The sequence below is a fragment of the Sycon ciliatum genome, chromosome 1 (assembly GCF_964019385.1).
Source record: "Sycon ciliatum chromosome 1, ocSycCili1.1, whole genome shotgun sequence".
NCBI lineage: Eukaryota > Metazoa > Porifera > Calcarea > Leucosolenida > Sycettidae > Sycon > Sycon ciliatum.
The window spans coordinates 21,376,638-21,392,739 of record NC_088643.1 but is presented as its reverse complement, the minus strand read 5'-3'; the positions used below and the strand labels follow the sequence as shown (position 1 = coordinate 21,392,739).

The 16,102-nt window shown below is 48.9% G+C and overlaps 1 protein-coding gene across 1 annotated transcript in view; it reads right to left on the bottom strand.

The window, feature by feature from the left end:
- LOC135817859 (E3 ubiquitin-protein ligase HERC2-like) overlaps nt 1-15,898 on the bottom strand; it is an 89,938-nt gene extending 74,040 nt beyond the window's left edge. The window contains exons 1-10 of the mRNA XM_065331142.1: nt 15,494-15,898; nt 10,888-11,348; nt 7,684-7,947; nt 6,907-7,204; nt 6,467-6,625; nt 5,740-5,955; nt 5,312-5,463; nt 4,753-4,898; nt 3,828-3,941; nt 2,827-2,998 (exon numbers count right to left, since the gene is read on the bottom strand). Coding sequence (XP_065187214.1) covers nt 2,827-2,998; nt 3,828-3,941; nt 4,753-4,898; nt 5,312-5,463; nt 5,740-5,955; nt 6,467-6,625; nt 6,907-7,204; nt 7,684-7,947; nt 10,888-11,348; nt 15,494-15,586 — 2,075 coding nt within the window. The 5' untranslated portion in view covers nt 15,587-15,898. The remainder of the gene's footprint in view (nt 1-2,826; nt 2,999-3,827; nt 3,942-4,752; nt 4,899-5,311; nt 5,464-5,739; nt 5,956-6,466; nt 6,626-6,906; nt 7,205-7,683; nt 7,948-10,887; nt 11,349-15,493) is intronic.
- Between the last annotated feature and the right edge of the window lie 204 nt (nt 15,899-16,102).

Genomic DNA, 16,102 nt, shown 5'->3' with positions numbered 1-16,102 from the left:
TGGAACTGTGTCTACCACCACCCAACCACCTCTTGGCAGATCAGACCATGCTGTTGTCATAGCCGACTTCCAGCTTACTGCATCTGTAGACCAACCCACCACTCGTACAGTATGGCGATACCAGCGGGCTGACTGGCCCCGCCTCTCTGCCTTCCTCCGGACTACTGACTGGGACACAATAATCGGCGACGACCCTAACATATCATGTGAGCTTCTGACCATGCGAATCACTGAGGGAATGCAACGCTTTATACCATCCAAGGTCTTCAAGACCAGACCGCAGGACCCAATCTGGTGGACGCCAGAATGCTCTGCAGCAGTTGACAGAAAGCGCAATGCCTGGCGGAAATTCCGCGATGACCCCAGAAATGGAGCGCTCCAGTGTACGTACAAGCTAGCATCCCTTGACTCAACAAGATGTCTAGCAAGAGCCAAAGCCAGACATCTCGACCATGTCAAGCAACGGCTCCGGACGGGCAGCCTGCAGGACAGAGAGTGGTGGAGCGTGATTAAACGAGTTGGAGGGCATGGCCGGGACAGCTCCATCCCAGTCCTGGTTGACCCCGATGGCATGGAATGCACCAAAAGCCACGACAAGGCTAACGTCATCGGGAAGTACTTTGCCCAGAAGTGCAGCCTAGACGATGACTTTGCAGAACAGTCGGGGCCGTTCCCGCATGTCCGCCAGCGCACCGCAAATACGCTTGCAACAGTCCACTTCCGCCAAGCCACCGTACGCCGGACACTCCGAGCCCTGAACCCAAGTAAAGCCACAGGGCCTGATGCAGTACCTGCTAGAGTGCTGAGAAAATGTGCCGACTCTCTGGCCCTGCCCCTATCCAAGCTGTTTACCCTGTGCTTCTGCAGTGGTCATCAACCTGCCATGTGGAAAGTTGCCAACGTCGTACCGGTACACAAGAAAGGCCCCAAGTCGAACCCCAGAAACTACCGACCGATATCACTACTGCCCATAATGTCTAAGTGTATGGAGTCCATCGTGAACCGCAGCCTGTCCAACTTCCTGAAGAAGAATGACATCCTTTCTCACAGGCAGTTTGGCTTTCGCACTGGACTGGGAACCTCTGATCTGCTGATTGCTCTTCAGCATGAGTGGAGCCTTGCAGCTGCCAGTGGAGGCCTCGTCAGGGTACTCGCAGTAGATATTGCCGGGGCCTTCGACAAGGTCTCGCACAACGGCGTCCTCCACAAGGCTGAGCGGTGCGGCATAAGTGGCCTCCTCCTTGCCTGGCTCCGGAGTTACCTGACAGACCGCCACATCCGGGTCGTCATAGGTGGCCAGTCTTCACCGACCCACCGAATCCAATCTGGCGTGCCACAGGGCAGCATCCTCGGCCCCACCCTCTTCCTTCTGTACGTCAACGACGCAGAAGACCACCTGCCTGATGGGGCGAAGCTGGCTGTATACGCCGACGACACAACTCTCTACAAGTGCATCACCACCCGACTCAGACTGCCAGAAGAGACAGCAATCCTCCAGCAGGCAGTAGACTCACTGGCAGCATGGGGAAGCAGGTGGAGGATCAAGTTCGAGCCCACAAAGTCGCAGGCATTGACCATCAGCCACCACCGCTCGCCAACCCCCCCCCCCCCCCCCCCCCCCCCCGAACGCAATACGCTTCCAAGGAGCAGTCGTGCCAGAATTAGAGGAGCTCAAGCTTCTTGGCGTCACCTTCGACAGGCAGCTGGCATTCCGCAGCCATATCCGACAGCTTGCAGTACGCGGAGCCCAGCGGCTCGGCTTCCTCCGTAAGGCATCGGCTGTGCTAGACCCAAAGCACTGGGCAATCGTGTACCGTGGCTTTGTCCGCCCTGTGCTAGAGTATGGCATGCTGGTGTGGATGAGCGCAGCCCCCACCACCTTGGCCCGCCTCACTGCCATCCAGCGCCGTGCCCTGCACATAATTGGAGATGGATCATACCTCCCGAGCCTCGACATTCGCCGTACCGTAGCAGGGCTCTGCTTTCTGTACAAGCTGCACTTTGTGGAGGGTCCGGAAATGGTGAAAGCCATTCTGCCACCATCAGCAGCCACACCGCAACACCGCATGCCTACTCGAGCGACAACCAGATCTGCAACACATCATCCATCGCAACTCACCAGTATCCTTCCCCCTCAGGCACGAAACAACACGCTCCGCTCATTTCCCCACTCCCTCATCGAAACGTGGAATCAGCTCCCACCTACCCTTCTACAGTCTCCCCCTTCTCGCAGAGGCATGCACACGTTCAAGAAAAACGTCAACGACCACTTGCGGCGCAGCAAGTGGGAGTGGGCCACAGACAGGCTATGATCTCTGCCAACACACCAGCCTAATTATACTGACCGCACTCCAGCTCCCTTCTATCCCTCTTTGATCCCCTTCGCTCAGCCTTAAAACCCGATTATTAGTTCACTCCATCTTCTTACGGTGCACTGCTTTTACTATTGTTTTGTCCTATCCCAATCTCAAATTCTCCCCATTATCGTTTGCAAAGCCAGTGCTCCCCTCTTGGATGCACATGTTTCTTTTCTCCTACATGTATGTATCGGCGCACAGGAGTAACAATGATTCCGAGACCTTTGGTCGGAGGAGTTACTTTTGCCCCGCCCCCACTTCCATCCAATATGCCACCGCCCCCGCTGTGCAGCATCTGATGGTACTGTGGTATTCAGTAAAAAAAAAAAAAAAAAAAAAAAAAAAAAAAAAAAAAAACTGACTGTCCACCGACTCGCTGACGGTATATGATCTGGTTACGTTGGTGGACAGTTAGTCATAACTCGTAAAATGGTGTCCTTCTTTTTATCCATGAACAAAAATAGCTTACCATGTGTACACCTTTCCCGACTTGGTGATTACCAGCGACATCTGCTGGCCACAGTGGACGCTGGCAACGGCGATGTTGGCAAGGCGCGCCACCAGGCGAGGCTGCTTGACTGTCTCACAGTTGCCCATCCCCAGCTTGCCATAATCACCGTCACCGAATGCCCACACTTGACCTGGCGGGCCAAACACGAAAACATCAACAACACACGAACAGCACATTGGTAGAAATCAGCCGCAACCGTGCACCAAGGCAATCATTATTCTTGCATTGCACAAGGCTAGATTTACTTGGATACAAACACACAGCTTCTAGTAAGTCCCAAGTCTGCCGGAACCGGTCCGGTTGGTCAGGTCATCACCACTTGTTGGCCATCAACACATGTCTAGTGCTGAGGAGGTTATGCTTACCCACTGTATCACATAAAACGGATGGAAAGCTATGGCATGGCCAGACCAATCAAAAACTGCTTCCAGCAGCTTTGAGTGCTCAGCTACTCCTGCAACCATCATTGCTAGTTAAGTGTGGTGTTGTAGTAGACACCCAGCCACGGCAACAAGTCAGTGTAAAGGTGGGCTACACTAGAATACAGCTCACAAGTATCGTCTGCATACAATGCCAGTAGAGGGAAACCTGTCTAGGACGACCGTCAAAACACGGTCTCTGTTACCAGGTGGTCACCTTATCCAGGGTTATTCGACTGGAAATAGCATCCATTAGTCCTAGTTGCAGTGGTCTTTTAGAACAGGAGGTCGCCATATACGAGTGGTCGCCTCGACAGGTTTTACTGCATATCCAATGTAACTACAGTGCTGCTCAATGCTCAATGCTCAATGAAATATGGTCAAGCGAGTCAATGCCACGGCGCGAGCTGTGCAGCCCTAGACCTGCGAATACTGGGATGGTGAGCCGGTGCAGGGCGCAAACTTGACCAGCACGATCACATTTCACTGAGCAGCACTCATACGCATAGTATGCAATACATTCCACGCCGTAGTGCTCACCCCGCTCATCCAGGAGCAGAGTGTGAGCGTCGTTGTTACTGCATGAAGCTTGCACAACGTGGTGCCCGGTTAGCGAGTCAACCACTGTCGGCACTAGCTTATCATCACTGCTCCCTGTGATGCACAGCAACAACAATAAACACACAAACAAACAACAATGTCAGCAGCAGCAGCCAGAGTACAAGCAGTACCAACAACAACAGAGAACGTTGGCGAATATCAGCCAGACTCAGTATGAAATCAGACTTCAACCATGGGTGTATGTGTGTGGCCACAGTGCTGCGCGAACATTAAATTTTGCATTTGTAAATTGTGAACTTGCTGGTTCTGAGAAATGGCGAAAGGTTTGCGATTCGAATGTTGGGAAGTTAGTTTACAGGAAAAAGAAAGCAGTGTGGCTGTGAAGCATGAGAAGCAGGCCAACAACGGTTGGAAATCTTGAATTAAATCCACAGTTACGATGAGTTGGATGGTCACTCAGTCCACATATCACACTCAGCACTGTATGTGAGCAAGCATGAAAGCAAGCCTACACCCACACATGCATGCATGATGACAAGCGCACCCCCCCCCCCCCCCCCCCACACACACACACATACACACCTTGACCTTGACCTTTTGACGCCCATCGCCGGAGGCGATGATAGCAATGCTACGGCAGAAGCCATAGCAACTTGCGCTGGGATTGCACCATTCAACAGCTTGCAAGGCTGAAGAATTGACCGTCACTATTCAGCCTGGTCTACACCATACAGCTATTTGAAGTGACTTACATACACAGACCACCACCACCAACAACAACCACACACTGACATTCAGAAACGCTCCACGAGCTGCATAAGAGAGGATCCTGAATATTTAGTGTACGTGGGATCACTCACTAGTACGTCGCCACACGGCAAGACAGCGAGAAAGACATTCTTACCGTGACCAAGGCGACCATAGCGGCCTCTGCCCCACGTATACACCTTGCCCTCAGAAGAAAGCGCCACACTGTGATTGGACCCAGTGGCTATGCTGACAATCTCCTCGTCTTCCAGTGCCTCGATCTGCTGTGGAACGTCCAATGAACTGCAGGGTAGGCAGAGCAATTGAGAGGCATTGCTACAAGGCAATCTGCATCGAAAAGTACTGATACGGTTGCAACAGTAGTCAGCATTACAGATAAAACGTTCTTTGGCTGCCCCCTTTCAGTGCCTTGCATTCTTCTCAATTATGTACAGCATACACATGTGGTGAATAGCTGATCAAGCTGAGCCGTTTCACAACACAATGCTGCCAAAAACAACTCGGGCAGTGCTATAAGCAAAAGAGCATGGTTCTCGCTCGCACAATTCTCGTAGAACGCTACTACATGTACTTGCATGTACTTGCCATGCTGGGTTCCGGCACAGTGCAAGTGTTGTGCGGCCATGCCTGGCTGGCGTCATTACAACCCAACCCACACATGACCAACAACCCAACACACCACTGGGATGACTTACTCGGATTTCCCATGACCGAGTCGGCCAGACTCGCCGGCACCCCAGGAGTACACCTTGCCGGCCACGGTCAGCGCAAGGAAATGACGGCCATCGGGGTTGCATGCCACTGCTTTGACGGTTTCGTGTTCCAGGCCCTGCACAACCTTGGTGTCCTGTGGTACACAAACAACAGGAACAATAACCGCCTAACACAAATCACTCAGGAACTGATCACTTGCCCACGCCGCTACCAAAGCTTACTAGCGCCGGCAAATTTTGAAAGTGCCAATTGGCGTCTCAAATACACATTCACGCACGTGCACAAACATACACACACACACACGCACACGCATGGCTGCCACATACCAATGCAGACACCCCGATACATTCACGATTTATAATTTTTTATAAAAAGCTGTGATCTTTCAGGAAGCTGCATGCTGACGTACACTTGCGTTAGCATATGCACAGAGTTGTCCGTAGGAACTCGTGTAGACTTGGCCAGTGTCCGTAACGAGGAGCATGATACGCTCTGCGCAGGCAATCTGTATAATGCATCCATTGGTCACCAGGGGGCAAAGCTCAGGAGAGCGGTGACTGCGCGCCGTCCCCCAGCCGACCCAGCCCCAGGAGTACACCTGTTCGGCGACTGCAGCGCTGGCCGACTGCAGACAAAACAAAAAAACACAACAACGACGACGACAACAACAACGACGACGACGACGACGACAACAACAACAACAACAACAACAACAACAACAACAACAACAACAACAACAACAACAACAACAACAACAACAACAACAACAACAACAACAACAACAACAACAACAACAAAAACACTGTATCTTGGTTGCTCGAGTCAGAGACAGCGAAGTGATTCGAGCTGGCATGATTCAGTTCAAGTGGACGACACTTCCCATGCAATGCCAATCTTGCACAATACTCGAAGAGAGTTGCGGATGCTCGTGACAGTGCTCAATACACCTAGGTGCAGAGCCTAGTACATACACTTGAAAGAAGGAATCGAAAGCGTTTCTGCTGTAAAAACCGTGAAAATAAGAGTTACAGCAGAAACGCTTCCGATTCCTTCTTTCAAGTATGCATATCTTGCACAATATAAAACTCTGATGCACAAACTAAGAATGCTTGCATAATCCTGCGAGCCGAACCTACCTTCATGCCACGTTCAGATAAATACGGAGTAGTTAGCCTGTCTAGGCATGACAAAGCAATAACTGCGGCCTGGTCAAGCGGAATGGCTGCATTGGCGCGATATTGACTCAAGGAGACATGCTGCAAGAAAATGCTTGTGGCATTGACGGCCTCATCATCCTGCATACAATGAATAAAAGGAAAGGAGACATTCCAGACAGGGAAACTAGAACGAAATGCAGCAGAAGTTACATGTACATGAACACTGGCAGCCTGCAATCTAACAAACAACCCCCAACATCGCATCACATAGCGCATCGTGTCCCATATGTGTTCAACATCACCCGGTCAGCAAAATCAGTGACAGAAAAGGAAACTACATGTACATGTAAAGGCAATGATGGACTAAGACGCATGGGCACCCAACATCCATCGTAGCGGCAGCAACTATACCCTCTTACCTCATCGGTAGGTATAGTTCTGAGACCTGGCTTCACTTCGGCCAAGCGTCGTAACACAAGCACTAGCGGAGCAGAACCAGGACCGTCAGTCGTGTGCGGCGACACATTATCTCTGTTCTCGCCACTGCTGTTATCGCCACTCTTGAGGCGCAGCTGCTTCTTGCCGGTGAGCTGCAGAGCCACGCGGATCCAGTCCAGCAACAGAGGCAGACTTCCCAGCTGAATGGCGAGCTCTAGCAGAAGTGCGATGGCCAGCTCTCGGTCTCTCACCGGTATGCTGGTGCTTTTGCCCACCGTGCTAGTCAAAAAGAAACCATGCAAGAAAAAAATACACTTTTAAGTAGAAGACATTGTTTCATTCGCACCTGACGATGGCAATAGTGCCGAGACGTTGTGCGGTCCTTTGCAGTGCTTTGGGAATGGGTATGTCCACCCAACTACTTTCTATAGATGAAGCTGAAAGATGCCTCAAGATTACTTCTCACGTAGAAGACACCTGGCTAATAATGCCCTTATATACAGGCACAGCCACCATGCAGATCGCCGCTGTGCAGGGACAAACGACATAGGCTATGCAACAAGTGCATCATCACACGTGTCTGCCACACAATGCCAGTCAGTAAAATGTCCCAAGCAACCCAGTGCTTTTTTCATGCGCGGCCTTAAACAATTAAAAACGGATAAATAGACCATTGCGACACTAATACTGCACAAAAAACACACAATAGTACAACGAAGTAAAAGCAACAAAGGAAAACCATTGCCATGTGTCCTTACCCGCAAGCCACGGACGTTAGAAACTTGCACGCTCGCTCCAGCGTTTGCTGCCAAACTAGCGAGCAGAGGTCTCTATCGAATAGAGATGCAGCCGGCAGCGTCTGCAGCATTCCCAGCGCTTCCTCCAGAAGATCACCACACATCTCGATGTCGTCATCCGACGACCACGCCCGTCGAAACATCACAGTGATGAAGCTCAAGACCATCCGAGCGCCGGTCAAGCCCAGCTTCTGCTCGTGGGACAGGTCCGTGTCAGGTTGCTTCCTACAGCAGAAACCAACAGGTACCAGTGATAACCAGTTTACGCGGGAGAAAAAAGGACTGTACACGCTCCCGATATGAAAATGCACCCACGAAACGTCCCGTGAATGATTAAAAATCTTAATAACACCTGTACAGCCACCTACGTGTGCCTTTATATTTTGGCATAGTGCATCCATATGTAATTTGACCCCGCTTCCCTTTTCACACTTTCGCGTATGCACATGCACTGTTGCGTGCCTGTGCTGTTTATACCCCCACTCTGTTCTCTGTGTTCTCTTCTTCTCCTTCTGTCTTCATCAAGTGTAGCTGTAGTTTGTAACTGAGTGCAATGGTTGTTGTGTTGGACTGACAAGACAGTGTGTGGGCCTTCATCTCCAGTGCTGTTGCAGTACCGAACGCAACACCTGGTGTCAGAACTGGTACCCGGAACCCTCGCCATCGGACCCGCTCGCCATGGCGAAATTTCAGCCCCCGGAAAGCTTCGACTTTTCCGCACCAGAGAATTGGCGCCGATAGAAAAGCCGTTTCTCACGCTTTCAGATTGCCACCAAATTCTCCTTTGAATCTGTTGAAGTCCAAGTTTCAACACTCATCTACTCTCTGGGCCCGACTGTGGATGACATAATTATTTCAGCATGAGTTGTCCTTCGCCCAGGAAGCAGACATGGACGACTTTGACAAAGTAGTCGATGCGTTCGACCGGTACTTTCACCGGCGGACGTTATCCACGAACGGACACAGTTCACTCGTCTCCGTCAGCTTCCCAGTGAGTCCGTAGCTACGTTCTTCAGCAGACTACACACCGTCGCGACGAGGTGCCGCTTCTGCTATCCCGCCTTCTGTAGTCTGTGTTGTTGCTCGTGTTAGGTACCTCCGCCCGTACAGTACAGTATACCCCTTTCCCCTATTATACGTTTGGGTGGGCTTCCTGCCGGTAGTGACTGGCATGGGCCCTACCGGCCCCAGATCGACAGCTACATGTATTGTCACGGACATTGAAATCCGTTGAGAAGTCAAGCGGCCACGGGGCCCTGATGGTTCATTTTTACAGCGTGTACGGGAACTACACGTACGTGCTAAAAATAGTAAGGGCACTGGCCCCAGTTTTCCCAGCGGATTTAAATGTCCACGACAGTAGTACCGAAAAAGTCATGCAACTTGAAGGGCCTGCCTTCCTGGTCAGGGACCCAATCTTGGCACATGTACAAAACCTTCACACCAGCATGTAACACGAGGGGTCTACCAACCATGTATTCTACTACTTCACTATGGTCAGAGTGGATCCAATAGGGCTTGAAAGCGATGAGGTCGGAAGTCAAACTCTAACGGCAAATACCGACTCTTGAATCCACTCTGCCGATAGCGATGCGTAGGATGTGGTGGGTGGAACCCTCGTGTCGCACCCAGGTGTGATTTGTTCCTATGCCAGGAGTGGGTCCCTGACCAGGAGGGCCCAGTCCAGTCACTACCGGTGATGTGCCACTATGCTGTGAAGGAAACCCAAAACTGGATCCAAAAGCCAGCGTTGTCATGACTCCAGGCTGGCTGTGGCGTAGCGCTTTCAAGCCCTATTTGACCCAGAAGTCGATGTTCGTTGACTTCTGACATCATCACTTTCAAGTAGGGGTGAAAGGATTATGTGGTTTAGTAGATAAATTAGTCGAAAAAATCTAGTCGATTGCGATTTTTCTAATCGCTACAGCATTTCGTACGACATACTATACGGTACGATGAAATATCCGGCAGGTGCAGTGTGTCTACATGATTTTACTGCGTGCAGCACATGTACCAGAGTACGAGTCGATGCGCACGTGCACGGAGGTGTCAATCAACGCGTGCAGCACGCACAGCGAGTTGCTCATGCTCTGGATACACACTACACGTGTACCCGGTAGATCTACCTGATGTACTCTAGATCTATTGTGTGACACGCGGCTCTTTTCTCTGCACCGTGCACTGATTCGTACCCGCGAACTTTCGTTCCGGTTGCTTCACGGAACTCACTGTTCTGGACAAGTAGCCTTCAGAATCAGTTTGTGCCTGTGCGACGGTCGATGTTTCCATTATTTTTGTTCTCTTTGAAGTTCCAAAATTGATTGTAGTTGATGCAAAATGGTGAGTTTTGTCGTCAGTGGTACTTAATCGATAATAATCGATAAGTAATCGATAATAATCGATAAGTAATCGATAAGTTTTGGATTAACCGTTAAGGAATATCCCTTAATCGTTTCACCCCTACTTTCAAGCCCTCTGAATGTGAGCTGCATCTATAATGATCATTAGCCAAAACAGGGTGTGCAATGTGCTCTATACTATGAGCAAGAATACATTGCCCCCAAGAAAGTACAACTCCACTACGGGCGATATCCGGGGAGAATTTACAGAATCTCAGGTTAACGTCGTTTTTTTATGACGCAATGAGCTTTGTACACGTATCGCCAGACGTATCCTGGACTTGGGGTGGACAAATCCCCATTCGATCGCGTACAAATGAGTTCAAGGAAACACGTGTGATGCGTTGACACCCCGCACAAACAACGCAAATCACTCGTGCGAGGAGCAACACAGCATAAGAACGACGTCGACTTGAAATTCTGTCGGGACAGCAGGGTACTGTAAATATACAAAATTTCGGCGCTGCAAAATTTCGGCACGTCACGATTTTTGACATTTCGGCGGCGATTTATTTTTGGCGTGGGGTAGAGGGCATGGTATAGTGCGACAGATGCTGTGAAAAATTTCATCGGCGTTTTAATTTAGGCGTTTTGGGTCGGTGCCGAATATAGCCGAAATTAAATAGCTGCCGAAAATTTGTATATTTACAGTATGCAGGAGTTGCACGCTCTTGGTGGGCAATGTACTCTTACTGTTAGGTGTACTACACTAACTTGTTACGGTATACATCTACTGTATTCTGCTATTTCACACAATAATCCTTGCCTTGCCACACAGCTCAGTTTGCCTCCCGTGTCTCCACTGGACTCCTTGCTGGCTGTGCTGCACCTGGCGAACGCAAGCAGCATACGGTGGACAATGTGGAGTCGGCGCTCAAACCGAGACAGGCAGAGCGTGTTCTTTGCAGACCACCTGGCTATGGAGCGCTGGTCGTGCACCAGGGACGCTAGAGACTCGCGGATCTGCGCCGCCGTCGGCTCCTTGCCCCACGTCCATCTGGCCAGCATTGCACTGCGGCTCTCCTTGCTGTTCGACAGCGCGCTCACCACCCGCAGCGTCTTGGGCGAGTCGGTGACCGGCGTGGCAGGTTGTGACGATGCCTCGTTGGGTGCCGGGCCAGACGCATCAGGATAGGATGCCACAATGACAGTGGCCTTTTCAACCAGCTCGCCATCGGCGACCAGCTCATTCCAGCACGTGTTGAGGCCGTCAGCAGTGAACGCATGCTACAAAGTGAGATAAAACACACACACACACACACACACACACACACAGCACAGATGCGGACAATGGAGAATGTTGCAACTCGCAAGCAACCACCAATCAACTCTGGGCACATGAGCCGAGCTAGAAGACTCAGCTTGGTAGCTCATTTCTGACACATGGAGCCAATAACGTATCAGTGCTCACAAAATGAACACCAGTTTGGTTCCTGAATGTGAACGTGACGGGACATTCTCCAACACGCCAGTCCGACACGCACGGATCATCCACACATCCATTGAGCACTACTGGTCCAGGCTTTCAGCAGAAGGCCAGTTGTATAACAGTGCAGGTAATTGCATGCAAAATGAACCACTGGGTTACAAAATACTGCCTGAGTTCAGTCCAACTATTCTCCTGGATTTCTTTCGTTATCAATGTGCCAAAACTTGCACACAAAGACCCCGCAAATTTAAAACATCCAAAAAATGAATTTGAAACATCCGCTGGCCTATCTTTCATTCTGTACAGCCCTTGGTTCTGGACTAGTAATGCTACACACAGGATAGCTGAAATTCAGCACAAATTTGCCAAAACATTTTCAAATTTCCAAGCCGTGATTTCCATTCGATTATTGTCCGTTATTGTTGTTATGTTCTTCAGAATCTTTTCGTTTCCATTATGATGAGAGATTCAGACCACACTCCCTGCCACGTGGGCTCTCCGGCCGACCGTGTTCACCACACCGGCAATACAACTCCAAGTATAATTATAGTAGATGCTGGCATCATCTGCACTTCTTTTGTAATTATACAAACCGCATCGGTGAAGGTTGCGGCGGACTGAGTGGCTGGAACTTGTTAATAGAAATCATTCATACAAACATTACTGTGATACGAAGTAGTACAATCGCACGCTTTGAGGTAACATCAGTGCTAACACATAGGGAATAAGTGGAAGATCACACTAATATTCGTAAGGTGCTACGGACATAAACACGTGTAATTGACTGCACGCACAAAAGATCACAGCACACTGGATATTGAGGTGACAGTTCCGACTTCGGGCACCAGCTAGCACAGTGGTGTAAATAGTCAGGCGAAGGAACCCCGGGGCATTCACTACGTACACTCACTCACCACCATCCCGCGCTGTCGTCACATAGCCAGGTGTCACAAGGTACGTGAAAGGTACTTTCAAGGATGAGGGTAAGCAATCGCAAGTGTATGAAGAGCAGCAAGTGTATGGAGTGCACGCCTCAGGAGCCTCTCGCGTGCCTACTTGCAGTGCTGTGCTGGAGCCCAAAGTCTTCCAGTGTGTTATTTCAGTGCGCTGTGATCTTAGCGCATATATACATATTATCAAGAGCACCTATTTTAACCCCCTGCTCTTGATAGTATCTACATCCGCAGTACCTTACGCGCATCAGTGTGATCTTGCACTTATCCTCCATGTGTTGGCACTGATATTACCTCAAAGTGCACGATTCGCACCTTCATTTTCACAGTAACTCTCTGCTAAATGGTTTCTATAAATATTTTGATTTTAAGGTTTTTTTGGTTTGGGTTTGAAAATCTTTATTTTACACATGCACTTTCCTGATTTCTTCTCCAGGGTATGTTGTATTCCATTGTGTTAATTCTATTTACAAGTCTTAGCCACCCAGTACTCTCACAACCTTCACCGATGAGATCTGTATAATTGGAACAGCCGTATGGAGGAATGGATCACGGCCAGCATCTACTACAACTTTGAGTCGTATTGCTGGTGTGGTGAACAAGGTCCGGCTGGAGAGCGCATGTGGCAGGGAGTTTGGACAAAAATGACGCACAGGCCCAAAGCTGCTGCATACCCTCCTGGCTTTGGTGAGATTGTAAATTTAATAATTCTCAAATCCCAACGATGGCACTCACTAGTGGCAAGAGTAAAGTACTCCCTGGGAGGCTGTCATTTGTGCTCATACGTGTACTAGCAAGTAGGGCTGAAAGGAATATTCGAATTATTCGAATATTCGAAATATGCAAGGCGGAAAAAGAATATTCTTCGTTAAATAGAATAGGAATATTCGTAAATGTACAGAAACTCGCCTTTTTGACATCGATCAAGCTTATTTGGTGCAAAATATAAGTAGGCTTGCCTCTTTCGATGTGTTATAATCAGCAAGACAAATGATTTCTCAAATGTCTCTCTCGTATACCAGTTGTCTATGGTTACCATGGATAAAACTAGGTATCCATGGAAATTGTATGGTCTAGAATATTCGGAATATTCTTCTTTTCGCATGTATTCGGAAAAAGAATATTCGTTCGCTTCATTGAGCATTCGTTTCAGCCCTACAGTAGCAAGAGTACATAACATAAGGTACTCTTGGTACAGTACTATGTTAGTAATCAAATGTATTATTCCAGCATAATGCAGACGTCTACATGTACAGTCAGACCTCGTTAGGACGAACTTCAAGGGACCGAACAAGTTTGTTTGTCTTATCCGGAGTTCTTCTTATCCAGATTTGACAAAAAAATTGAATCGCATATCATACGAATTGTATTTATGTGAAGGTGCATGCTGTGGCAAATGTAAAACATTTTTTCATAACATAACCCAGCAACAGGTAAGTACAATGTGCAATTCATGACAGCATTACACCCGCCTTGTAACATGTTTTGCCAGTACAAGAGGCCTCGACTATTGGAAAAACTACTGATTTTGTTCAAATCACGCTTGAAATTAGTTCGTCTTCACGAAAGTTCGCCGTATAGAGTTCGTCATAAACCGTTAAACGAATAATTTTGACTTGATATGACGCCTGGCCAACCACAGGATCGGCCCTAGTTCGTACTAAAGGAAAGTTCGCCTTATCAGTGTTCGTCCTAACGAGGTTGGACTGTAGGTAGTACTGGCACAGGGCCTAGGGGCGTAGTGTAGTGACCTCGTACATGCATTTGTGTATATATAAATCATTTTTCGTAAAAATGGCCTCTGTAAAATATTATATTTTCGCGTGAAAGAAATAAACTTTCTCTTTGGCCCCAACTTCGTTGTGGTGGTTGGCCATTGAAGCCGTCATGGCTGACGTAAAACACCACAATTGGTGACCCCGGCGTAAACACCACAGTAGCACCCGCTACGACTGGTACGACCATGGCCGTACCACTTTTCGAGAAGTGTGCTGCGTCTGGAACGTGCAAAACCGTAATAAAAATCGGGACCCGTCAGATCTTTGACTTTTGTTTGAGTTTGACGCATACTCGGCTCAACACTGCTATGAGGTACACGTGGTTCATAGCAACTTAGCACGTTAACCATAAAATTCTATGACAATTTTTGTAAAAATTAGTAAAAAATGGGCCCAACGTACCCAGGATTTTGTGTCCTTTTTACACAAAAAATTCCGGGGGCCACGACCCCCGGACCCCCCCCCCCCCCTTTGGTCGTACCAGTCAAGCCCCTCCTACGCGCCTGCGTCATGTACAAGGTTCACCAGATGAAAGTAAGTTTCTGTCACATGAACGACATACTAATTAGTAATTACAAGAGTACATAACCCCCCAGAGTGTGCAACTCCACTATGGGTGCTGTCCCGACAGAATTTCAAGTTGACGTCATTTTGATGATGCAATGCGCACTGTACACGGATTATCAGACGAATCCGGAACCTGTGGTTGACCGAAGCCGATCGATCCTGCACAAATTATTGCAAAGAAAAACGTGTGATGCGTTGACACCCGTACACATGTTGTTAATCACTGGTGCAAGGAGCATTGCGTCATAAATAATGACGTCAACTTGAAATTCTGTCGGGACAGCAGGGTATGTGGGAGTTGCACACTCTGGGGGGTTATGTACTCTTGGTAATTACAGCAATCTATCCATCTATGGTGTATTCGTCTGCATCTCCACAATCATTACATGTTTCATTGAAAGTCTCAGCTGGCCTCTCAGTCTCAGCTGGCCAGTAAATGAATGTACGAATTATTTCTATCTACTAGTATCCGTATGGTACATGTGATACGACTGTGAACGGACAAAATAATTCAATCCCCCCCCCCGCATGTTCCTGCTGGCGAACATGATGTCTCTCCGCCAACAAATTAAATATTTGAACTTGTTAGCATCAAAGCAAATGAAAGATAATGAAATAAACGACGACAAACACTTCGACACCTACGTGAACATCTCTTTGAGACCATTTCCTATCACGTTTGGTATCTGCGTTGAGCACCATCACCCGCTCTTCGGTTCCGCGAGTGCTGGGCTCCATTGTGGACGAATAAGGTAAGTTAGCCAAAAACCGAACTCGACAGCGAACACCACAACTTCATGGTCATGAACCACCCTGACGTGAGCGAGGGTATCCTTTATCTATGCATTCATTTCTAGACCAACTGAATAATAACGTTTTCAGGTTGCTCTTCACTGATGCTGGTACAGTTTGCATAAAGCTGCGAGCACCTCGAAAAGTTTCCAAAACAGAAAGTCAAAAAAGTGAGCTTGGTCCACCTGCATGCACCGCAGTACTGCGCCTACAAACAAGTCCTTTGATTCTCTGTCTGAGTTTGACTGACTGTGCCTTCTTTCGAGTGGTCGTGTTCTCTTATACACAAGCCATGCCATGCGCCAGTGACCATGAATGATTGACAGACCAAGGCAAGGACACGATTTTCGCACAGACTCCGTACATTTCTGTTTGAGTTCAGCTATTCCTGGTTCTGACCACCATGCACTCCAGTGCCCACAAATGCACGTGATGACGCCGAAGCCACGCGCCCCCGTTCGT